At 45.5% G+C, this 25,926-nt stretch overlaps 2 protein-coding genes across 4 annotated transcripts in view; both read left to right on the forward strand.

Annotated features, from left to right (window-relative positions):
• The first annotated feature begins 12,517 nt into the window (after positions 1-12,517).
• LOC134760669 (peptidyl-prolyl cis-trans isomerase A-like) lies at positions 12,518-20,211 on the forward strand. The gene is made up of 4 exons (XM_063719787.1): positions 12,518-12,530; positions 16,763-16,854; positions 17,202-17,347; positions 19,722-20,211. Exons 1-4 carry the CDS (start codon positions 12,518-12,520, stop codon positions 20,209-20,211), a joined length of 741 nt encoding a protein of 246 aa, XP_063575857.1.
• Positions 20,212-22,180: 1,969 nt separating this feature from the next.
• URI1 (URI1 prefoldin like chaperone) overlaps positions 22,181-25,926 on the forward strand; it is a 90,279-nt gene continuing 86,533 nt past the window's right edge. The window contains exon 1 of one of the 3 annotated variants that reach the window (XM_054538812.2): positions 22,181-22,339. In XM_054538812.2, the coding sequence (XP_054394787.1) occupies positions 22,332-22,339 (8 nt within the window). In that variant the 5' untranslated portion in view covers positions 22,181-22,331. The remainder of the gene's footprint in view (positions 22,340-25,926) is intronic. The other 2 variants (XM_054538811.2, XM_054538813.2) reach the window with 2 other exon arrangements.

Consider the following 25,926-nt stretch of genomic DNA (forward strand, 5'->3'; position numbering starts at 1 on the left):
CAACACAGGAAAACCCTGTCTCTACTGAAAAAAAAAAGCCAGGAGTGGTGGTCCACACCAGTAGTCTCAGCTACTTGGAGACTGAGGTGAGAGAATCACTTGAACACAGTAGGCAGAGGTGGCAGTGAGCCAAGATCATGCCACTGCACTCCAGCCTGCATGACAGAGTGAGACTCTGCCCCTCACCACCCCCCACCCCCTACCAAAAAAAAGGCAGAGAAAAGCAGAGAGGAGCAAAAGCTGGTGGTGGGAGGCTTGCATGGGCAGTGTCTGCCACAGCTACGGGTGAACCCAGAGGTGGGCTGAGGAGCTGCAGGGTGGGCCAGTGACAGCATCTGCTGAAAGATCTGTCCTTGTGGCCAGGTGTGGTGGCTCACGCCTATAATCCCAGCACTTTGGGAGGCTGAGGCGGGTGGATCACCTGAGGTCAGGAGTTCAAGACCAGCCTGCCAACATGGTGAAACCCTGTCTCTACAAAAATACAAAAGTTAGCCGGGCATGATGGGGGGATGCCTGTATTCCCAGCTACTCGGGAGGATGAGGCAGGAGAATTGCTTGAAGCTGGGAGGCGAATGTTGCAGTGGCGCATGTCGCCATTGCACTCCAGCCTGGGCGACAGAGAGAGACTCCATCTCAAAAAAAAAAAAAAAAAAAAGAGAGAGAGAGAGAGATCTGTGCTTGTAAACATTTGGCTGAAAAGGGTGAATAACCAAAAACTAGGTAAGGCTGGCACAGTGGCTCACACCTGTAATCCCAGCACTTTGGGAAGCTGAGGTGGGAAGAGTGTTTTAGAATAGGAGTTCAAGATCAGCCTGGGCAATGTAGCAAGACTGTTTCTACGAAAATTTTGTTTTAAATAAAATAAAAATTAGCAGGGCACGTGGTGCACACCTGTATTCCCAGGTATTTGGGAAGCTCAGTGGTAGGATTCCTTAAGCCCAGGAGTTCAAGGTGGCAGTGAGCTATGATTGTGCCGCCGCACTCCAGCCTGGGTGACAGAGCGAAATCTTATCTCCAAAACAAAACAACAAAACAAAACTGAATGGAGACTACTCATCTTGAGATTTTTACGAAGTGGCAATGAACTGGTCACGGGGAGTAAGTGCTATTTGAATCCAATCTCCACCCTTGTCATTAACAATGAAAGCTCACTGGTGTGCCCCCATCCCCCACCATCCACCCCTTGTCCCTTGGCACCCAGCCCAGGTTATTTCATGGGTAAAATCTGTCAAATCCTAAAGGACAAGAAAATAATTGTGCCGCTTTGACTGTCCCAGAGCATAGGGAAAGACCTGCTATGTCCCTAAATGAAGACTTACTGTTGGAATGATGTGCATTCCCCTTGGATTAGTCTACAAATTTAGTGTAATTCCAATCAAAGCAAAGGGAAACTCATTCTGTCAAAATTTTTATGCCTTTCTTTTAAGAGCTCCTTGAAAGGCACCCCTCGATGCCTTTGAATTTTATTTTTTTAATCAAGTTAATTGAGGTATAATTTCCATACAAAAAAAGTGCATCCATTTGTAGTGTGCACTTTGATGAGTTTGGCAGACGTGTGCACCCTCCAAAAGCAACACTACGACTGAGACACAGAACATTTCCAACACCCCCAAAAGTTTCCTTATGCTCTCTTCAGTCCCCTCCCCAACACCTGGCCACAGGGACCAATGACCTCCTTCCTGTTACTAGAGATTGGTTTGCATTTTCTAGATTTTATGTAAGTGGAATGATGCCATGTGCATTTTTTTGTGTCTGGCATTTTTCACTCTGCATGGTTATCTTGGTGTTTAGCCACGTGGTCCGTTCACACATATTACCAAGTACTTTCCTATTGTACAGATATACCATATTTTGTTTGTCAATTCACCTGTTGTTTTGTCATTTATGTTGTTTCCAGTCTTTCTTTGGCTCTTGTGAATAAACAATAAACATTTTAATTTTAATTTTTTATTATTTTTTTGAGAGTCTCACTCTCTCGCCCAGCCTGGAGTGCAGTGGTCCAATCTCGGCTCACTGTAACCTCTGCCTCTCAGGTTCAAGCAATTATCCTGCCTCCGCCCCCCGAGTAGCTGGGATTACAGGCACGCACCACCATGCCCGGCTAATTTTTATACTTTTAGTAGAGACGGGTTTCGCCATGTTAGCTAGGCTCATCTCAACCACCGACATCAGGTGATCCACCCACCTCGGCCTCCCAAAATGCTAGGATTACAGGCATGAGCCACTGTGCCCGGCTGAACATTTTTTGTTGGTTTGTTCAAAGCAGAAGAAACCTCAGACACTGCACGGTTTTAGGCTTTGGCCCTACCACGCTCGTGAGCTTCCTCTCCAGGAGGATCATGAATGCCCCAGTTCTACTCAGGGCGGACCCCAAGGTCCTTCTCACCCCCAAGCCACCTGCTAAATTCCCTTACTAGTCCTAGGAATTGTTTTGTAGTCCTTAGAATTCTTTATGTAAACATTCATATAATTTCCAGGGGATTCTTCCTTTCCAATATTTATGTATTATATTTCATTTCATATGTTATTATTATTGTATTTTATTTCATTTTACTTTATTTTTATTTATTTAACGTCTCATTGCAATGGTTAAAACTTCCAAGACAATATTGAATAAAAGTGTTAGGAGTAAGCATTCGTACCTTGTCTCTAGTCTTGGGGGAAAGCATTCACTATTTCACCTTTAAGGATGATTTTATTTTTTACTTTAATTTTATTATGATTTTTTTGAGATGGTGTCTTGCTCTATCGCCCAGGCTGGAGTGCAGTGTCGTGATCTCAGCTCACTGCAACCTCTGCCTCCCAGGTTCAAGTGATTCTCCTGCCTCAGCCTCCCTAGTAGCTGGGATTACAGGCTTATGCCACCACGCCTGGCTAATTTCTGTATTTTCAGTAGAAATGGGGTTTCACCATGTTGGCCAGGCTGGTCTCGAACTCCTGACCTCAAGTGATCTACCCGCCTCGGCCTCCCAAAGTGCTGGGATTACAGGCGTGAGTCACTGTGCTCGGCCAAGGATGATTTTAACTGTAGGCTCTTCAAAGGTGTCCTTGATCAGATTGAGGAAATTCCCCTCTATTCTTATTCTCTTCTATTTCAGTTTGCTAAAAAAGTTCTTTAAATCATGAATAGATGTTAAATACGTCAAGTATTTTTCTACATTTATTGAAATGATCATTGGTTTTTCTCTTATATTCTGTTGACATGGTAAATTGTATTGACTTTTTTTTTTTTTTTTTTTGAGACAGGGTTTTGCTCTGTTGCCTAGGCTGGAGTGCAGTGGCACGATCTCTGCTCACTGCAGCCTCTGCCTCCTAGGTTCAAGCAATTCTCCTGCCTCAGCCTCCCAAGTAGCTGGGATTATGGGTGTGCCCCACCACATGGGCTAATTTTTGGTAGAGATGGGGTTTCACCATGTTAGCCAGGCTGGTCTCGAACTCCTGGTCTCAAGTGATCTACCCGCCTTGGCCTCCCGAAGTGCTGGAATTACAGGAGTGAACACTGTGCCTGGCCTTACATTGATTTTTAAATCTTAAATTAAATGTCCTTGTCAGATTTTGGTGTTAGGTGTTGCTGGTTTCAAAGCAGGGGTTGGGAAGTGTCCCCTCTTATTCTGTCTGTTTTGCAAAAGGGTGTGTGAGATTGGTGCTATTTCCTCCTTGAAATTATAATAGGCTTCACCAGCGAAGCCATTTGGACCTGGAGTTTTCTCTCTTGGAGGATGTTTAACTACCAATTCAAATTCATTAGTAGATCCATAGGACTTTTCAGATTTTGTTGCATTTTGTGTTAATTTTGGCAAGTCATAGTTTTCAAGGAATTTGTCCATTTTTGTGTTTGTCTTGATCAGCCTGGCTGAATGTTTATCCGTTTTGCTGCTCTTTCCAAAGAATGAAAATGAACACCTGTGGAGCAGCCATAAGCCAGTGCACAGCGAGGAGCCCAGCCCACTGGACCTGCAGCTTGCAGCACAGCCACCCTGCAGAGCACAGCCTCAGTTAGCCAGTTCCCAGCCAACCCACGGAGACAGGAGCTAGGAGAGATGGCTGAGTTTTGGGGGTGGCTTGTTAAGCAGTAATAGCTGACCGATACAGTTAATGGGTATACATTTTATTTAACCAGTTCCCTACAGATGGACATTTAGCAAAGTGAACTATTTCAAGAGAAGCTTAGCTCCATTTAAAAAACATTTCTGGGCTGGGCACAGTGGCTCATGCCTGTAATCCCAGCATTTTCGGAGGCCGAGGAGTGGATCACTTGAGGTCAGGAGTTCAAGATCAGCCTGGCCAACATGGTGAAACTCCGTCCCTACCAAAAATACAAAAATTAGCTGGGAGTAGTGGTGAGTGACTGTAATCCCAGTTACTTGGGGGATTGAGGCAAGAGAATCGCTTGAAACCAGGAGGTGGAAGTTGCAATGAGCTGAAATTGTATCACTGAACTCCAGCCTGGGTGATGGAGCAAGACTGCTTCTTAATAACTAACTAACTAAATAAATATTTAAAAAAATTTCTGACCAGGTGCAGTCACTCACACCTGTAATCCAGCACTTTGGGAGGCTGAGGCAAGAGGATTCCTTGAGCTCAGGAGTTCAAAACCAGCCTGGGCAACATAGCAAGACCCTGTCTCTCTCTTTCTCTCTCTCTCTCTCTATATATATGTATATATCTATATATAAATTCCTTAAGATCTATTTCTAGAAGAATTGCAGTCATGGTTTACATATTTATAATTTTAAAACATATTCCTAAATTATGCTCACCAAAGCTATGCTGTTTCACATTTCAGCAGTTTATAAGCACCAATTTTCCTCATATTTTCCAACACTGAGTGTTGAAATATTTAATTTTCTGCAATCTAATAATGAAATGTAATATCAATTTAAATTTGCATTCCCCTGAGCATTAGAGGAGTTGAATAAACTTTTCATATATGCATTAGACGTTTATTTTTCTTCTTCCCTGAATTGCCCTTCATCTTCTTTGTTCTCTTTTGTAGTAAGTGTTTTGTCTTTTCCTATTTGTAGGAGATGTTTATATAATCTGGATATTAATCTTTTGTCTGCTAAAAGTATTGTAAATATTTTCTTGAATTATAAGAGTTTCTAAAAAAACTTTGTAGTATCTTTTATTGGAGAAAAGTTTATTATATTTACACAGTTAAATCTGATAATTTTTTTAATGCTATTATATTTGCCTAAGAATATTTTTCCTATTCTGGCTGGGCACTGTGGCTCACTCCTGTAATCTCAGCACTTTGGGAGGCCAAGGCAGGCAGATCACCTTAGGCTAGGAGCTTGAGACCAGCCTGGCCAACATGGTGAAATTCTGCCTCTACTAAAAATAATATGAACAATTATCCAGGCATGGTGGTGTGCACCTGTAGTTCCAGCTACTCGGGAGGCTGAGGCAGGAGAGAATCACTTGAACTCGGGAGGCGTGGCGGCTGCAGTGAGCCATGGTTGTGCCACCGAACTCCAGACGGGCAACAGAGCGAGACTCTGTCTCAAAATGTATATATATTTTTCCTATTCAAAAACCATAAACATTAATCATATTTTCTATTATAATACTTTTTATTGCTTTGGGTCTATAAATTATCTGACACTTATTTTGGGGTTATTATTTTTAGTATAAAATTCTTTTCCAAAACAATAGGCAGTTCTTCCAACAGTGTTGATAATTTCATTACTTCCTCTTTAATTCGAAGTGCCAAATTTAAACTAGTTTTTAAATAAGGGTTGTTTCTGGAATTTCTCTTCTACTGATCTCTCATGGCATTATATCAATATTATGCTGTTTTACTGCTGATTTTTTTTTTTTCTTTTTGAGATGGTGTCTCGCTCTGTTGCCCAGGCTGTAGTGCAATGGTGCAATCTCAGCTCACTGCAACCTCTGCCTCCCAGGTTCAAGTGATTCTCCTGCCTCAGCCTCCCTAGTAGCTGGGACTACAGCTACTATGCCTGGTTAATTTTCATATGCCTGTAGGGATGTTTTATTCTGATATTTACTCTTCCAAATGAGCTTGAGAATATTAACAAATTCATAGTAAAATGTGCGTGGATTTTGTCTGGGATTGCATCAAGTATGTAGACTATTTGTAGAGAATCATAGTTTGACAGCATTGAGTCGTTGCATTTGATTTATATCTTTTTTTTTTTTTTTTTGAGACGGAGTCGCCCAGGCTGGAGTGCAGTGGAGCGACATCGGCTCACTGCAAGCTCCGCCTCCCAGGGTCATGCCATTCTCCTGCCTCAGCCTCCCGAGTAGCTGGGACTACAGGCACCCGCCACCACGCCCGGCTAATTTTTTTCTGTATTTTTAGTAGAGACGGGGTTTCACCATGTTAACCGGGATGGTCTTGATCTCTTGAGCTTGTAATCTGTCTGCCTTGGCCTCCCAAAGTGCTGGGATTACAGGTGTGAGCCACTGCACCTGGCCTGATTTATATCTTGATGTTTAGAAGTTCTTATTTTAATGATCTTCAGTAAAAATTATTTGGTTTTCTTACCAAACACAGCATGTTCTCACTCATAAGTGAGAGTTGAACAATGAGAACACATGGACACAGGGAGGGGAACATCACACACCGGGGCCTGTCGGGCAGTAGGGGGCTAGGGGAGGGATAGCATTAGGAGAAATACCTAATGTAGATGATGGGTTGATGGGTGCAGCAAACCACCATGGCGCATGTACACCTATGTAACAAACCTGCACATTCTGCACATGTATCCCAGAACTTAATGTATAATTTAAAAAAATTATTTGGTTTTCTTCAGGTAGGTTTTGCACAATTCTTTTTTTTTTTTTTTTTCTCTCTTTTTCAAGAGATAGGATTTTGCTCTGTCACTCAGGATGGAGTGCAGTGGCATGATCATAGCTCACTGTAACCTCCAACTCCTGGGCTCACTCGATCCTCCTACCTCAGCCTCTCGATCAGCTGGGACTAAAGGTGCGTGCCACCATGCTTGGCTAATTTTTTATTTGAATTTTTTTTAGAGATGAGATCTCTTGCTATGTTGGTCTGGCTGGTCTGGAACTCCTGACCTCAAGTGATCCTCCTGCCTCGGCCTCCCAAAGTTCCAGGATTACAGGCATGAGCTACCACATCTGGCCACAATTCTTGCCAGGTTTAATTCTAGAGTTTGTTTTTGTTGTTCTGAAATGAATCTATTGACATGAAAATCTTTTTCTGACATATTAGGCCAAAACTTAGGTTAATAGCATTTATGATATATTCTAATTTTTGCAAAGACTGTATCTACATGTATGGATAGCTGTATATGTAGGAATCTTTAGGTGTAATTTTTTTTTTTTTTCTTTGAGATGGAGTCTCACTCTTGTTGCCCAGGCTGGAGTGCAATGGCGCAATCTCAGCTCACCACAACCTCTGCCTCCCGGGTTCAAGTGATCTCCTGCCTCAGCCTCCCGAGTAGCTGGGATTACAGGCCTGCGCCACCACGCCTGGCTAATTTTGTATTTTTAGTAGAAACGGGGTTTCATCGTGTTGGTCAGGCTGGTCTCGAACTCCCGACCTCAGGTGATCCTCCTGCCTCGGCCTTCCAAAGTGCTGGGATTACAGGCTAATTGTTTATTTACTTCTCTGTCTCCACTTGGTTGATCTGTTTTAGGAAAGGAACTATATTTTGACGACTTCATGTCTAATACCTGCATAGCACCTGGCACACTGGTAGCTCAAAAATCCTTTTTACACAAATGAATGAATGGAATAAAGGGATAGTGAAGGACCTACATTGAGAGATGACAATGTCTTTTCCTTCAGTGCACGGCATTTGTTGATTTCTTTAAGTTATTTCTGCTTCCTTGTATTTTCTGATTTTTCTCTTATGATCATGTATTATGTTGTGATTTAAAGAACAGAAAGAAAAAAGATATTCACTTGGAAAAAGTAGAACCATAATGAAAGAGCACCCCAAGGTGTACCTCATATACTACTAGTAAATTTTTTTTTTTTCTTCTTGAGACAGTGTCTCACTCTGTCACCCAGGCTGGAGTACAGTGCCAAGATCTCAGCTCACTGCAAACTCTGCCTCCAGGGCTCAAGTGATCCTTCCCCCTCAGCCTCCTGAGTAGCTGGGACCACAGACACACACCACCAAACCCGGCTAATTTTTTGTAGTTTTGGTAGAGACGGGATTTTGCCATGTTGCCTAGACTGGTCTTGAACTCCTGAGCTCAAGTGTAAATTTTTAAAATGAGAAAAACAGGCTGGGCGCGGTGGCTCACACTTGTAATCCCAGCACTTTGGGAGGCCAAGGCAGGTAGATCACCTGAGGTCAGAAGTTTGAGACCAGCCTGGTCAACATGGTGAAACCCCATCTTTACTAAAAATACCAAAAAATTAGCCAGGCGTGGTGGTGCATGCCTGTGATCCCAGCTACTCAGGAGGCTGAGGCAGGAGAGTTGCTTGAACCCGGAAGGCGGAGGTTGTAGCGAGCCGAGATCGTGCCACTGCATTCCAGCCTGGGCGACAGAGCGAGACTCCATCTCAAAAAAATAAAAATAAAAATAAAATGAGAAAAACATATGCAGTTCCTAACATGGCTTAGGGGGCAGGCCGTCACCTCTTGGGTGATTCCCATTTCAGTGGCGTGGCTTTGCGGTCTGTAAATGGGCTTCGTCCTGCCTTGCTGGTGCCTCTTACCACTCCTGCTGTACCGTGCAAGGGTCGGCTTGCCTGCTGCTCCTGGCTCCAGGCCCTCAGCAAAGGCCCAGCACAGTTCAAAGGGACTAGAGGGAAGCCAGAGAAAGTAATTCTTTAGTCCCCGAGGTTGTTTTAACATTATGATGATATATGGCATATGTTGCTACAATGGTTGGGCACATTTACACGGAGGGCAGACCGGGAGGCCCTTTGGGCTGGGAGGGCCACCAGGTCAATAATATACACAACCAGCAAAAGAAAACATCGACCTCATTTCCTCCAGAGAGCAGACGACTGTAACCCTGGAGTCCTGGTTTGCATGTAAATAATGAGCAAGATACCGCGTGGCCACTTGTATCGTTGAGGGGAGAGTGAAACAAGAATAAGAAAGATAAATTAGAAAAATATGAGGGCACCACTTATGGATCTGTGCAAGGAAGTGTCATTCATCAGGTTAATTTTGCTTCCTCTAGAAAGCAGCTCAGTGTTGGTATGTTTCTATGTCTGAGATTTTAAAATGGTTTGGTATGATTATTATCAATGAAATAATCACTGTCAGTAACAAAAAATCAGTTTCTTGAGAGGATGACTGATGTGCAGTTGCAGCATTTGGCCCTGGGGCCGTTAAATCCTGACCAAAGTGCTGCAGAGTTGCCCCACAAATGATTTGGCTACACTGGGAATCACCCGGAAGGAGGCCGAGGGTGTGTAATTCTGGGGAAGTTTGGCAGCAGCCTAGGGCCTCCTCAATCTGAAAGCTCTTGTTTCGCTTTGTAAAGCATTTGCTTCTTTCTTTCTTTCTCTCTCTCTTTCTCTCTCTCTCTCTTTCTTTCTCTTTCTTTCGTCTGCCCCCCTCCCTCCTTCCCTCCCTCCCTTCCTCCCTCCCTCCCTCCTTCTCTGTCTCTCCTGCCTCTCTCCCTCTCTCTCCCCTTTCTCTTTCCTTCCTTCCTCCCTCCCTTCCTTCCTTCCTCCCTCCCTTCCTTCCTCCCTCCTTCTCTCCCTCTCCTGCCTCTCTCCCTCTTTCCCCCTTTCTCTCTCCTTCCTTCCTTTCTTCTTCCCTTCCTCCCTCCCTCCTTCTCTCCCTCTCCTGCCTCTCTCCCTCTCTCTCCCCCTTTTCTCTCCTTCCTTCCTTTCTTTCTTTCCTTTCTCTCTCTTTCTTTCTTTCTCTTTCTTTCTTTCTTTCCTTCCTTCCTTCCTTCCTTCCTTCCTTCCTTCCTTCCTTCCTTCTTTCTCTTTTCTGTCTCTCTCTCTCTCCCCCACCTTTTTTTTTGAGATAGGGTCTTGCTAAGTTGCCCAGGCTGGTCTCAAACTCCTGGCCTCAAGTCATCCTCCTGCCTTGGCCTCCCAAAAGAGGAATTATTATCACTATTTTGCCTTAGATGTGATAATGGTTATATTTTTACATACTTATATTTTGGAGATACCTGCTGAATATTGATGGGTGGAATGATAGAATTTAGGGGATTTGCTTCAAAATAGCCAGGGGAGGCAGTAGGGGGAGGTACAGAAGAAATGAGATTGGCCATGAAGTGACTGTTGCTGAGTCCAGATGATGGATATGTGGGGGCTCACTATGCTGTTCTACCTTTTTACTTGTTTGAAATTTTTTTATAAGAAATAAAGCTTCCCAGGTGGTTCTGATGATCAGCCAGAGCTGGGAACCCCTGGCTTGGCTGATCCGCAGAGGCTGATTCCTAGCTATTGTTCTCTGACCTTCCATGTCGCAGAAATTATGATGGTAATCAGAACTGGATCATGTTTCCACTCTAGTTTGGAGGAGGTCATGAGATACCTTAACAAGAAAAGGGTCTGGGGGATGGGCGTGGTGTCTCACACCTGTAATCCCATAGGCCAAGGTGGGTGGATCACGAAGTCAGGAGTTCTCGACCAGCCTGACCAACGTGGTGAAACCCTGTCTCTACTAAAAATACAAAAATTAGCTGGGTGTGGTGGCACTCACCTGTAATCCCAGCTACTCAGGAGGCTGAGGCAGGAGAATCCCTTGAACCTGAGAGGCAGAGGTTGCAATGAGCTGAGATCGCGCCACTGCACTCAAGCCTGGCAACAGAGTGAGACTCTGTTTCAAAAAAAAAGAAAAGAAAAGAAAAAAAAGGGTCTGAAGGGTCTGGGGAAAGGTCCCCTGACAAATCAGTTCACCCAGGACATCAATTGATCTGCAATCCACTCGGAATAGGATGTCGGATCAAAATTGTCTTGTTCCTTAGAGAAACAGCCTCCTTTCCCATGAAAAGACAGGAGGAGATCTATCTTTATTTATTTATTTATTTTTAAAAACAGAGTCTCACTCTTTGGGCTGGAGTGCAGTGATGGGATCATAGCTCACCGTAACCTCCAACTCCTGGGCTTAAGTGATCCTTCTGCCTCAACTTCCAAGTAGTCTTGACTACAGGCATGCATCACCACTCCAGGCTAATTTTTAATTTTTTTTTGTAGAGAGATGGGGTCTTGCTATGTTGCCCAGGCTGATCTTGAACTCCTGGCTGAAGTGATCCTCCCACCTCAGCCTCCCAAAGCATTAGGATTACAGGTGTGAACCTTCATGCTCAGTCTTCTATCTTATTTTGAAAAGTAAAATAAATAAAAATTATTAGTTCATTAATTTATTGAACTAATTATTCATTGGATTGCTACTCTATGCCAGGCACTCTGCCAAGCTGTATTGAAGTTCTCAAAGTTTAATCTGGGGCCTGGCATGGTGGCTTACACCTGTAATCCCAGCACTTTGGGAGGCAGAGATAGGTGGATCATTTGCGGTCAGGAGTTCAAGACCAGCCTGGCCAACAAGGTGAAACCTGGTCTCTACTAAAAATACAAAAATTAGCTAGACATAGTGGCAAATGCCTGTAGTCCCAGCTACTTGGGAGGCTGAGGCACGAGAATCGCTTGAACCTGGGAGGTGCAGGTTGCAGTGAGCCGAGATCGCACTTCAGCCTGGGCGACAGAGTGAGACTCTGTCTCAAAAAAGGAAAAAAAAAAGTTGATCTGTAGACCTCTGGGATCCCAGAGATTCTTTCAAGGGGTCTACAAGGTAAAAACTATTTCACAATTTATATTTATTTACGATAATACTAAGATGTCATTTACCTTTTATTTTGGTATTTGCACTGATGGTATAAAAGCAATAGCGAGTAATACTGCTTGCACTTGACGTTAATTTGTCAGTGACACTGACTGTACTAGAACTCATTGTATTCTTCACCACTCACAGTTTATTTTTACTTTTTATTAATTTTTATGTTTTGAGATAGAATCTCCCTCTGTCACCCAGGCTGGAGTGCAGCAGCACAATCACGGCTCACCACAGCCCCAATTTCTCAGGCTCAAGCAATCTTCCCACCTCAGCCTCCCGAGTAGCTGGGAATACAAGTGTGCACCACCACAACTGGCTAACTTATTTTATTTTATTTATTTATTTAAGACAGAGTCTTGCTCTGTGGCCCAGGCTGGAGTACGGTGGTGAAATCTCAGCTCACTGCAACCCCTGCCTCCCGGGTTCATGTGATTCTCCTGCCTCAGCTTCCCTAGTAGCTGGGACTACAGGCATGGGCCACCATGCTTGGCTAATATTTGTATTTTTATTAGAGACAGGGTTTCGACATGTTGCCCAGGCTGGTCTCGAACTCCCGACCTCAGGTGATCTGCTCACCTCAGCCTCCCTAAGTGCTGGGATTACAAGTGTGAGTCTACTCACAGTTTAAAACAATCCACTTTCACTTAAGAATGTTCCTAATGAAGCAGTAAGAATTAGTGTTATTAAATTTGAATTCTCGAGTTCACTTCTGAAGATTGTGACAGAGTGAACACAGAACAGGATTCTGCCACACACTGGGTACAATGGCTTTTCAAGGTGAGACACTGGTGCAGTTGTTTGAGTTGCGAGCTGAACTAGCTGCTTTTTATCATGGAACACTGTTTTACTTGGAAGAAACTTCTGACACATCAAAGTATAGATATTCAGACTCTGGTATTTGGCAGACATTTTCTCAAAAATGAACAAAATGAGTCTGTCACTTCAAGGGAAACAACTGGCAGTATGTTTTGCCAATGATAAAACTCAAGCTTTCAAGTTGAGCATTAGGATTTTGGGAAAACTTGTTATCTGCCACCAAGAGCTTGACAGCTTCTCAATTTCTTTCTTTCTTTCTTTCTTTTTTGAGATGGAGTTTCACTCTTGTCGCCCAGGCTGGAATGCAATAGCATGGTCTTGGCTCACTGCAACCTTCGCTTCCCAGGTTCAAGCGATTCTTTTGGCTCAACCTCCCAGGTAGCTGGGATTATAGGCACCTGCCACCATGCCCAGCTAATTTTTGTAATTTTTAGTAGAGATGGGGTTTCACCATGTTGGCCAGGCTGGTCTCAAACTCCTGACCTCAAGTGATCCACCCGCCTCGGCCTCTCAAAGTGCAGTGCTGGGATTACAGGCATGAGCCACTGTGCTTGGACAGCTTCTCAATATTTAGATACTTTTTAGATGAGATCACTAGTGATATTTTTAAAATGTGATTTTTGATATTGTATAATAAAACTGACATTTGGAAGTTTTGCATAGCTTAGTGAACCAACATTTTCCAAATGACCAATGCATGATGTCACAAAATCATTCAAAGTGCAAGATGGATATTACCAAGTAATCCTTCTCCCACCTAGGACACAGTAAGGGAGAAACAGCATTTCTCCCACCCTAGCAAAAGCAGGAAAATTGCGAAAGCAAAGAGCCAGGAAACCTCAAAAGCAAACTTTTCTTGAACCTACTGGAAAGCTGAAGGGGCAGGGCAACTGTGTAGCCTGAAATCTAAGGAAAGACAGTTGCCTCCCCAGTGATAGATGGGACATGAGCACCAGCTTACCTGTGTGCAGTACAAGAGGAAGAGGTTCCTGGTGCCATGCACGAGAGATAACATTATTTAGCTAACATTTTTAGCAAATTTGCTGGAGCCTGAGTGCAAACTAGAGTAGGCATATAAAGTCCTGGGCACTGCAGACTCAAGGAGAGTTTTCATAGACCTCCAGTTTATGAGAAAGACCAGGAGCAGAGCAGGACACCAGAGACCACCTCCCTCTTTGGTACAGGGCTAGAGGACAGTGACAACTGAAGAACAACGAGGCTCATACATTTGGAAAGAAGAGCTTTATTTCTCATAAAGGGTTGCAGCCTGCAGAGTGGCCATTCTGACAGGCTGGGAAGCGTAGCCTCTGGTCACAAGCCAGAAACAGTCACTTCAAGGGAGGGGCAAAGGGAATAGGAATTTATGCTGAGCGGGATGGCTAAACATACATATTTAATAAGATATAGGAGTCACGAATATTTATGAAAGGAGAAACATGTGCAAGTGAGCTTCATGTCCCTTCATGGGTCCCATGTACAAAAACATGGCAGTATCAGCCTGATTCAAGGGTGGAGTTTTCAGCCCTCTGATATCAAAAGGTGACATGAAGATGCAGAAACCTTTATTGAGCATTCTCCATGGACTGACCAGACCATGGAGGTCTCTTATCCGGTAAAAAAGAAGGAGCAGCCTCAGGTGGTTATAGGTGATATCAGTGTGGCTGGTTTCTGTTTAGCCCTTAGGGAAGAAAATCTAATTGTAGTTAGTGAGGGAGGGAGCGTAACAATGAGGTGCATCAGACCCCCCATCCCACCATGGCCAAGCATTCTGTTTTCAAGTTGACTCTGCGTTCCCTTGGCCAGGAGGTGGTCCATTCAGCCAGCTGGGCGGCGGCGGGGGGCACTTAGAATTTCATTCATATTTCTCAATAGGATTGGCCGCATTTGTTGGAAAGCATAAACACCATCCAGACTCTTCATTTCTTTCTTTTTTAAAAAAATCATTATTATACTTTAAGTTTTAGGGTACATGTGCCAATGTGCAGGTTTGTTACATATGTATACATGTGCCATGTTGGTGTGCTGCACCCGTTAACTCGTCATTTACATTAGGTATATCTCCTAACGCTATCCCTCCCCCCACCTCCGACCCCACGACAGGCCCCGGTGTGTGATGTTCCCCACCCTGTGTCCAAGTGTTCCCATTGTTCCATTCCCACCTATGAGTGATAACATGTGGTGTCTGGTTTTCTGTCCTTGCAATAGTTCACTCAGAATGATGGTTTCCAGGTTCATCCATGTCCCTACAAAGGACATGAACTCATCCTTTTGTATGGCTGCATAGTATTCCATGGTGTATATGTGCCACATTTTCTTAATCCAGTCTATCATTGATGGACATTTGGGTTGATTCCAAGTCTCTGCTATTGTGAATAGTGCCACAATATACATACGTGTGCATGTGTCTTTATAGCAGCATGATTTATAATCCTTTGGGTATATACCCAGTAATGGGATGGCTGGGTCAAATGGTATTTCTAGTTCTAGATCCTTGAGGAATCGCCACACTGTCTTCCACAATGGTTGAACTAGTTTACAGTCCCACCAACAGTGTAAAAGTGTTCCTATTTCTCTACATCCTCTCCAGCACCTGTTGCTTCCTGACTTTTTAATGATTGCCATTCTAACTGGTGTGAGATGGTATCTCACTGTGGTTTCGATTTGCATTTCTCTGATGGCCCGTGATGATGAGCATTCCTCCATTTATTTTTTGAGTCAGAGTCTTGCTTTGACACCCAGGGTGGAATGCAGTGGTGCAATCCTGGCTCACTGCAATGTCCGCCTCCCAGGTTCGAGTGATTCTCCTGCTTCAGCCTCCTGCATGGCTGGGATTACAGGCACACGCCACCACACCTGGCTAATTTTTGTGTTTTTAGTAGAGACATGGTTTCACCGTGTTGCCCAGGCTGGTCTCAAACTCCTGACCTCAGGCGATCTGCCTGCCTTGGCCTCCCAAATGGCTGGGATTACAGGCGTGAGCCACTGCACCTGGCCCAGACCCTTCATCTCTACTCCCCTAGAAAACAAAAACTGTAAGCTGCCATAGGGAAGTGGGGAGGGATTACTGAGAAAGTCCTGCCTCTGAGACCCAAGGACACAGGAAGCATGAAGTAACAAGTAACTGCAGTTTTCCCATGAGGAGGGGCAAGAGTGTGGGGAGAGCCCCTCGAGGTGTGAGTGCACAGAGAAGACCAGAAACTGAGGGTGAGGAAGAAATATTAAGAAAGACCCTTGGGAGGTAATCCCAGGGTTTTGGGAGGCTGAGGCAGGAGCATTGCTTGAGGCCAGGAGTTCAAGATCAGCCTGGGCAACATGGCAAGGCCCAGTCTTGACAAAAAAAATTTAAAAATTAGTCAGGTGTGGTGATGCACAGCTGTAGTGTCAGCTACTTGAGAGGCTAAAGTGGGAGGATCAATTGCTTGAAGCCAGAAGTTGAAGGCTGCAGTGAGTTATGATTGCAACCACTGCACTGCAGCCTGGGTAACAGAGCAAGACCTTGTCTCAAAGAAAGAAAGAAAAAAAGAAGGAAGAAAGGAAGGAAGGAAAGAAGGAAGGAAGGCAGGAAGTGTTAGATATGAGTTCTAAATTTCTTTTCAAAGAATCAATATGTCAGTATGTTCAATTCTTTACCTTCTACTTTTAAACTTAACTTCCTCATAAAGCAACCTTTTTCGATTACCTGCTCCACCCTGACTCATTCTGATTACCTGCTCTGTCATAACCATTTTTCCCGGTTATTAGCCAATCGGAATTAGTTTAGCCTGTGCGGTCTAACTCTACCAACAGGGAAACAACACAGCAGCAGGGGCCATGTGGGTCAGGGATAAGAACCCCTTCCCCTCCCTTGTCCAAGTGTGTGCTCACCATTGCTCTATCTGTAAGGGCGCACCCTTCTATAGAAATACCTTGCTTTGCTGAGAATTAAAAGAAAATTTTATATTTGAGTGCTATTTGTTTTGCGGCACTGAAACTTTATATATAACAGGAGGAAGGAAAGAAGGGATGGAGGGAGGGAGGGAGAAAGAAAGACACTGAAGCAACTCAACCCCCATCTGAAGCACAAGGTAATTCTAGAGGAATTTGAACCTAGTGTTACACTGACAGAAACCATGGCAATAACAAAAGCCAAACCCAGATTGACTCCTGACTGGATTGCCTCAATTTCCCATTGGTTGCTTTCCGCAACCAATCAGACAGATTTCGGGCCACCACTTCGTTTACACGAGTTGACCACCAAGTGGCCAATGGGAAACCTGTAGGGAGTATTTGGACCCAAGAAGATTCTGTATCCGGGCCCTTGAGCCCCTATGCTCGAGCCTGCTCCTGCACTGTGGAGTGTACTTTCATTTTCAATAAACCCCTTCATTCCTTTCTTGCTTTGTGTGTTTTGTCCAATTCCTTGTTCAAGACGCCAAGAACCTGGACACCCTCCACAATGACACTGAGAGGTGTTGTGGGAATTCCCAAATTTGTGTTGGTTAATTTTTGTATTTTTAGTAGAGATGGGATTTCACTATGTTGTCCAGGTTGGTCTCCAACTTCTGACCTCAAGTGATCCACCTGCCTTGGCCTCCCAAAGTAAGACCGATGCCTCAATGCTGTGCCTGCAATTGCCTGTTCTTGCTGTTTCAGGGTAGTTCCGTACGTGTCCGGTTCCTGCTGTCCTCCCTGCCCCACACAGGAGGCCTCTGTGCAGGACACACAGCCGTTCCTCGAGAGCCACTCTGCACCTGCTGTCTGCACTCGCTACAGAAGGGCCCAGATGAGTGTCTGCACAGGTAGGTCTTGCCGCTCAAGACTGAGCCTTGCAAAGCAAAGCAGGAGAAATGGATTTTGGTATGTTAGGCAGGCAGTCTTCATCCTAGTTTTGTTTTGTTTTTTGCTCAGTAACTGCTATTGCAACCATAATATTTTCTTCCTTCTTTCCTTCCTTCTGAAATTGTGCCTCAAAGAGTTAAAGAAATCAGTAACTCCGGGCACAGTGGCTCATGTCTGTAATCCCAGCACTTTGGGATGCTGAGGCAGGAGGACTGCTTGAGCCCAGGAGTTTAAGACCAGCCTGGACAACACAGTGAGAACCCGTCTCTATATAAAATAAAAATTAGTTGGGCATGGTAGCGCATGCCTGTCATCCCAGTTACTCAGGAGGTTGGGGCAAAAGGATTGCTTGAGCCCAGGAGTTCAAGGCTGCAGTGAGTCACGATTGCGCACCACTGCACTCCAACCAGGGCGACAGAGGGAGACCCTGTCTCACTAAAACAACAACAACAACAACAAAACCAGTAAGTAACAGAAATTCTTGAGTTTGCAGGATAGCAGATAAGGAAAGAAACAACTTGCTGAAATGCTGAAACTCCTTTCATTCGTAAGATAACCAAACTGGCTGAAATCTGTTGAAACGAATGTGGCCAACTAGTCTGTGCAGAACCGGCTTGCTGACATCACAGCCTGAATTTCCATCATGTTTCAGATAACTTCCTCTGAATTTGCACACGTGAACCATAAGTTAGCATGAGAAGATAACCATGAATCCTCAAGGATTCTGCCCATCTCCCTCTTCCTTCCACCAATCACCTGCTAATCCAACCCCAAACCTTGACTAATAAAATGACTGCCTTAAAGCCAGCAGGGAGACAGATTTGAGCTGGATGCCTCTCTCCTTGGGAGTCAACTTTTCTTTTTTCCTTTTTGTTGAGAGAGAGTCTCACTGTGTGCCCAGGCTGGAGTGCAGTGGCGCGATCTCCGCTCACTGCAGCCTAGGTTCAGGCGGTTCTCCTGCCTCTGCCTCCTGAGTAGCTGGATTGCAGGTGTCCACCACCACACCCAGCTAATTTTTGTATTTTTAGTGCAGACAGGGTTTCATCATGTTGGCCAGGTTGGTCTCGAACTCCAGACCTCACCTGGCTGACCCTTTTAAACTTTACCTCAAATATATAGCGGTGGCTGTTTTCGATTTCTGTATTAATGGATTCACACTCTAAATATCCTACTATGACTTGTTTTCTTTCTTTAACAATATGAATAATTGGCCGGGTGTGATGGCTCATACGTGTAATTCTAGAACGTTGGGAGGCCAAGGTGGGCAGATCACCTGAGGTCAGGAGTTCCAGACCAGCCTGGGCAACATGGTGAAATCCCGTCTCTACTAAAAATGCAAAAATTAGCCAGGCGTGGTGGTGGGCACCTGTAATCCCAGCTACTCGGGAGATTAACGCAGGAGAATCACTTGAACCTGGGGGGCGGAGGTTGCAGTGAGCTGAGATCGTACCATTGCACTCCAGCCTGGGCGCCAGAGTGAGACTCCATCTTAAAAATATAAATATATATATAAAAATAATTATTTTGTCCTGGAGGTTATATGTTGTTTTACTGTGACATTAGTAAAGATACAGCTAGAACAGAAGTCAATTATTTCATGAATATTATTAAATTAAATCTTTACATTAAAAATATGAGTTGGAGCCAGGTGTGGTGGCTCACACCTGTAATCCCATCACTTTGGGAGGCTGAGGCAGGCAGATCACCTAAGGTCAGGTGTTCAAGACCAGCCTGGCCAACATGGTGATACCCTCTCTCTACAAAAATACAAAAATTAGCGGGGCATGATGGCGGGTGCCTGTAATCCCAGCTACTCAGGAGACTGAGGCGAGAGAATCACTTGAACCTGGGAGGCAGAGGTTGCAGTGAGCTGAGATTGTGCCATTATATATATATATTTGAGTTGCGGCTGGGTGCGGTGGCTCACACCTGTAATCCTAGCACTTTGGGAGGCCGAGGCAGGTGGGTCACCTGAGGTCAGGAGTTGGAGACCAGCCTGGTCAACATGATGAAATCCTGACTCTATTAAAAATACAAAAATTAGCCAGGTGTGGTGGTGCATGCCTGTAATCCCAGCTACTCGGGATGCTGAGGCATAAGAATTGCTTGAACCCGGGAGGTGGAGGTTGCAGTGAGCCAAGATTGTGCCACTGCACCCCAGCCTGGGTGACAGAGTGAGACTCTGTCTCAAAAAAAAACTACATATATATGTATGTGTATATGTGTGTACATATATATATATAAACAAGCACAGAAGTCAATGATTTCATGAGTATTATTAAGTTAAATCTTTACATTAAAAATATAAGTTGAGTTTTGCATACACTGCCACAGGGTCCCCATACTATCAGCCATGGTCAACCCCACCAAGTTCTTCGATGAGCCCTTGGGCCGCATCTCCATCCAGCTGTTTGCAGACAAGTTTCCAAAGACAGCAGAAAATGTTCGTGCTCTGAGCATTGCAGAGAAAGGATTTGGTTATAAGGGTTCCTGCTTTCACAGAATTATTCCAGGGTTTATGTGTCAGGGTGGTGACTTCACACACCATAATGGCACTGGTGGCAAGTCCATCTATGGGGAGAAATTTGATGATGAGAACTTCATCCTGAAGCAGACAGGTTCTGGCATCTTGTCCAAGGCAAATGCTGGACCTAACACAAACGGTTCCCTGTTTTTCATTTGCACTGCCAAGAGTGAGTGGTTGGATGGCGGGCATGTGGTCTTTGGCAAGGTGAAAGAAGGCATGAATATTGTGGAGGCCATGGAGGGTTTTGGGTCCAGGAATTTCAAGACCAGCAAGAAGATCACCATTGCTGACTGTTGACAACTCTAATAAGCTTGACTTGTGTTTGTTTTGTTTTGTTTTGTTTTTGAGACAGTTTCACTCTTGCCATCCAGGCTGGAGTGCAATGTCACAATCTCAGCTCACTGCAACCTCCGCCTCCAAGGTTCCAGTGATTCTCCTGCCTCAGCCTCCTAAGTAGCTGGGATTACAGGTGAGCACAACCATGCCTGGCTAATTTTTGTATTTTTAGTAGAGACGGGGTTTCACCATGTTGGCCAGGCTGGTCTTGAACTCCTGACCTCAGATGATCCGCCCACCTTGGCTTCCCAAAGTGCTGGGATTACAGGCATGTGCCACCATGCCCAGTCGACTTGTGTTTTATCTTAACCTCGAGATCATTCCTTCTGTAGCTCCGGAGAGCGCTCCTCCACCCCATTTGCTCACAGTATCCTATAATCTTTGTGCTCTCACTGCAGTTCCCTTTGAGCTCCAAATTTTCCTTATTCTCTTCCACGCCTAGCTGGATTGTAGAGTCAAGTTTATGATTATGAAATAAAAACTAAATAATGACAGCAAAAAATATGAGTTGATTTAAATAAAAATATCAAGTAAATATTAGTATAGGCGGCAAGCGGATACGGCAAAAAAAAATGAATAAAATTTGAATGCGAATGGCTAAAATTCAGGAAATATGGTTTAATAAAAACAGATAGAAGCTGTGGCATGTGCTTGTAGTCCCAGCTGACGCCCAGGAGGGAGGAGGGCTTGAGCTCGGAAGTTCAGGGCCAGCCTGGGCAACAGGGCCAGCCTGGGTAACATAGTGAGACCTCGCCTTAACAACAAAAATGAAAAAAATCAACAACAACAGAAACACAGATACACCTAAAATTGCTCTGGATCTTTGGAACAGGTCTGCCCTGAAGTGGTGTTTTATGGGCCTGGGCACCCTGGCACAAGCCCTTTCTGGGCACAAGGCGAAGTTGATGAGATTCATGCTTACCGCCAGCTTGCTCCAGGCCACTTTCAGCCACCAGCACCATGGCCTTCTGCCTCCTTAGTCTCTATACCTTCCCTGGGATTTCCCCCAGGCTTGACTCTTCTCCCAACTCCTCTGTGCATGGCCTGAACTTGCCCTTGCAACCTGGCATGGATCAAGCCGGCTTCCTAGTTTCTGCCCCCCAGCTCCATTCACCCCTGGGTACTGGCCTCGCTTCATCATCTCTTTCTGTATCTACACCCTTTGCCACATTACTTTGCAGTGCCCTCTCAATGTGACTCTGGGCTGGCCATGAGACCTGTGTTGACCGACAGGACCAGGCTGAAGTGACAGTGCACCAGTTCCAGAGGCCCTGAGTGTCTCTGTGCCATCTTGTGCATTTCTGCCATCTCTAAGAGAAGGACAAAATCAGCAGGTCCTAGGATGAGGGTGAAATATGTGGAGCAGAGTTGCCTCAGCCAAGCCTCCAACCTCCGGCAGCACTCCAGCCCTCCCATAAACTCATGAAAAATAAGACATAATTTTTTTTTCAGCCATTGAGCTTTGGAGTGTCCATGTATCGGTTAGCTATTGCTGCGTATTTGTTGCACAGCAATAGCTAACCAATACATGGACACAAAGCAGCAGCCCCTGGCCCCCACCCGTGTTCAGTGACTGCTGTACTCACACACAGAGTAGAAAATTCTTGCACAAGTGGGATCAAGCATTTTCCCACTTTCATAACCATGCCCCATGGCGTCGCCACTGATATTGCCCTGCCTAGCACTGGGAAGAGGAGGTAGTGAGGGCAAATGGAACCCCCTTTTGCTCAGTCCAGGGAGCAATAGGCAGCTGTCACCCACAAACGACATGGCTCCCACAATCTACTTCCCAGAACACAGTCCTGCCTAGCTGGGACTGGAGGTAGGATACAAGTTAGAGGTGTATTCCAGCCCCAGGGTGCTGGGTGAGGCCTGGGGATGTGTCCCCGCCCACAAGACAGAACTGGAATCTTCATGTCCGCCAGATTCTGGGCCTCTCTACTGTGTCACAGATGGGAATTCTTTCCACGTTATTCCCGGTGGACCTTCTCACTCTTTTCCAGGCTCCTTGGAGGTCACTGCCCTGATGACAACATGGTCTTCCCTTCAAGGAAGCCACGTTTCTAAGAGGGCTCTGGCATATGCATTGGTGAGTTGAAGCTTGACCGTGTTATAGCTTCTCTGCTGTTAGTGTGAGGTTTGAGGGTTTTTACTTTAACCACATGGATTAGTCAGAGAAACAGAATGAACAAGATACAGACAGCACTATAGACATAGCTATAGACCTGGAAGAGGGGATTTATAATGGAGGTTGGCCTGAGTGATTGGGAGCCTAAGAAGTCCCACAGTATGTCGTCTGCAGGTTGAAGAGCCAGGGAAGCTGATGGTATCATTCAGTTTGAGCCTAAAGTTCTGAGAACCAGGAGCTTCAATGTCCCAGGGCGTGAGAAGGTAGATGTCCCAGGTCCAGAAGAGAGTGAATTTGCTTTTCCTCTGTCTTTTTGTTCTGTTTGGGCCCTCAGTGGATTGAATGTTGCCCACCTACATTGGTGAGGGCAGATGTTTTTTACTTGGTCTACTGATTTGAGTAGCAATCTCTTTGAAAACACTCTCCTAGATGCACCCAGAAATAATGTTGCACCTGCTATCTGGGTATCCCTTAACCCAGTCAAGCTGACAGCTAAAAGTAATCATCACACCACACTTTCACAAACACCTGGGTGCTTGCGGACTTGCCTTTTACAATGGTTTTACCAGCCTCCTCCACAAGCACAGGCAAAGTCAGTTTCAAGGACAGGAGCCCTCCACTGTTGCTCGGTGTACTGGTGATCTAAACAAACACGTGCATTATAGGGGGTTTCTGTCATTTTTTAGCCGCCTCGCTTTCATCCCTGGTCCTCATGACCCCTTGATTTCTTTCTGAGGAATTCTCTCCCTCCCACTGTGAGAACAGAGGGGCCAGGCTGTCCGTCTGTCTCCCAGCTCTAGGAGAGCCAGGGGTGGAGAGCCAGGGTTTGAGCCCCAGGCCAGAGCTCAGCCAATCAGACGCTGTCCTGTGAGCAAGTGATACTGGGACTGATGGGATGGCTGGAGTGTGTGGTGCACAGATGCAACAGCAGCATGCTGACCAGACTGTGCCCCTGTGAGAGCCAGGGTGGGGCTCCACTGCTCACCAGGGCTCCCAGGAGCTCTGCCTGCCCTCAGCTTCCTGTCCAGGCTCTCTGCACCCCCTATTTTTTTAATTTTTAAATTTTTTTTAGATGAAGTCTCGCTTTGTCACCCAAGCTGGAGTGCAACAGTGTGATCTCGGCTCACTGCAACCTCCGCCTCCTGGATTCAAGTGGTTCTCCTGCCTCAGCCTTCCAAGTAGCTGGGATCACAGGCATACACCATCACGCCTGGCTAATTTTTGTATTTTTAGTAGAGATGGGGTTTCACCATGTTGGCCAGGCTGGTCTCGAACTACTGACCTTAGGTGATCCCCCTGTCTTGGCCTCCCAAAGTGCTGGGATTACAGGCATGAGCCACCACGCCTGGCTGCAACCTCTCTTGTCGATCCTTCTTGCTTGGTTAGGCAGAGACAGCCTCCAGTTCTTGCAGCTACAAGGCCCGCACATGAAGGACAAAATGCTTCGGTTAATAATGTTTTCATGTGTGTAAGTCCTGTTTTTGTTTTCTAGTTTAATTGAAAGTTCCTTTTGGGCAGGAACTCTTTATTCCCTTTGTCCTGGGTCCAGTACTTGGCATGCAGTAGATTCTAGGGCAGAGTTGGAGGCAGGGGGAGGCTGCCTAGAGCCAGAGGGCTCGTATGTGAGGTCCGCTCCTGCACTCACTCACTGTGGGACCTTGGCTGAGTCCTGCGGCATTTTCAGTCTAGACATTGCATCAATTAAACGGGTGTGATGCTTATAATGATCACCCTCCTTCTTGGCCTCAGGGCCTCTGTGAGGTTTTAATGAATGAAGGCTGAAGAAACTCCACAGAGATGGTGACTTGCCCCTAGCACAGCTCTTGCCCTTAAGGAAGAGACACTCGAGCAAACAGGCAACTGGAAACAGGATGGCTTCGTGGGCTTGTGTGACTTACACAGGGCCCTGCACTCAGAAGAATCACGTGACTGACTTAGGCTCTGCAGCTGCCATCTTGAAATTCTTAATAACTTTTGAATGGTGTTGGGGGTGGGGTTGGGGGGGATGGTCCACACTTTCATTTTGCACTGGGCATCACAAATTATGTAGCCGGCTCTGATTAAAATATTACAAAAACTAACATGAGACTGGACACAGAAACCAGACCCCAGAGCACATACCGTATGGGTCCATTGGTATGAAGTTTAAAAACAGGTGGCACTAGTCTAAAGGATTGGAAGTTGGAATAGTGGTTACCAGGGCTGGGGGGAGGAAGGGATGGTGGATGGTGAACAAAAGGACCTTGGAGGGCTCCTGAGGTACTAGGAATCTTCCTTCCTTCCTTCCTTCCTCCCTCTCTCTCTCTTTGTTTTTATTTCAATAGGTTTTTGGGGAACAGGTGGTGTTTGGTTACATGAATAAGTTCTTTAGCAGTGATTTCTATATTTTGGTGCACCCATCACCCGAGTAAAAATGTTCTCTCTTTCTTCCTCTCCTTCCTTCCTTCCTTCCTTCCTTCTTTCCTTCAACAGAATCTTATTCTGTTGCCCAGGATGGAGTGCAGTGGTACAATTATAGCTCATTGCAGCCTCAACCTCCTGGGCTCAAGTGATCTTCCTGCCCCAGCCTCCTGAGTAGCCAGGACTACAGGAAAGTGCCAACACGCCTGGCTAATTTTTAAAAAATTTTTATAGAGAAGAGGTCTCACTATGTTGCACAGACTAGACTTGAACTCCTGGCCTCAAGTGATCTTTCCTCATGAGTCTTCCAAAGTGCTGGGATTGCAGGCGTGAGCCACCTTGCCCAGCCTTAGAAATGTTCTGTTTCTTGACCTGAGAGCTGGATATACAGGCTTGCTCACTTTGTGAAAATTCGCTAAGGATTTGTGCACTTTTCTGCATATGTGTCAAACTGCAGTACAAGATTAAACGAAAACGTGTGAAACGACCTATACATTGCAAAGGAAAGGCCAGGGTGCTGAGCTTGACCCACCTTGGGGGTGCTCAGAGAAGGCTTCTCTGGAGAGGGGTCTGGGTAAGGTCCTGAAGGAGGAGCAAGGGATGGGGGTTGGGAAGTTTTGTGGCTCCCTACCAAGGGATGACATGCCTGTCTGGCAGGAGCTAGGCTTATGCATAGCTCGGGAGAGCACCTGCCTGAGTCTGGCTCTGCCTGGAAGCTTGAGGATGCGAATGAATTGAAGACACAAAGACCAGCTCATGGGGGCCATGGACTCCACTCTCTGGGATTGAGACTCCAGCTGCAGTGTGGAGGGCAGCCTGGGGTGGGAGATGGGAGGCAGGGAGACCCTGCAGAGGCCACTGGACTTCCCAGGTGAGCAGCGATGGTGGCTTGGGCTGGGGGAGTGTAGACAGGAGAATGGATTCTGGAGGCTTTATTCTAGTGGTAGCTGTGGTGGTCTTCATATAGGATCACAAATTCCTTGGCATTTGTCCCATCAAGAGATGAAGTCTAATTTCATCCCTCTTTTTTTTTTTTTTTTTTTCCTGAGATGGAGTCTTGCTCTCTTGCTCAGGCTGGAGTGCAGTGGTACAATCTCGGCTCACTGCAACCTGCGCCTCCCAGGTTCAAGTGATTCTTCTCCCTCAGC

The sequence above is a fragment of the Pongo abelii genome, chromosome 20, assembly GCF_028885655.2.
Source record: "Pongo abelii isolate AG06213 chromosome 20, NHGRI_mPonAbe1-v2.0_pri, whole genome shotgun sequence".
NCBI lineage: Eukaryota > Metazoa > Chordata > Mammalia > Primates > Hominidae > Pongo > Pongo abelii.

Coding starts and splice junctions, on each gene's coding strand:
- LOC134760669 (XM_063719787.1), top strand. Junction 16,855..17,201: donor TTTGGACCCAAGAAGATTCT/GTATCCGGGCCC, acceptor TTGCTGTTTCAG/GGTAGTTCCGTACGTGTCCG. Junction 17,348..19,721: donor CCAGATGAGTGTCTGCACAG/GTAGGTCTTGCC, acceptor ACACTGCCACAG/GGTCCCCATACTATCAGCCA.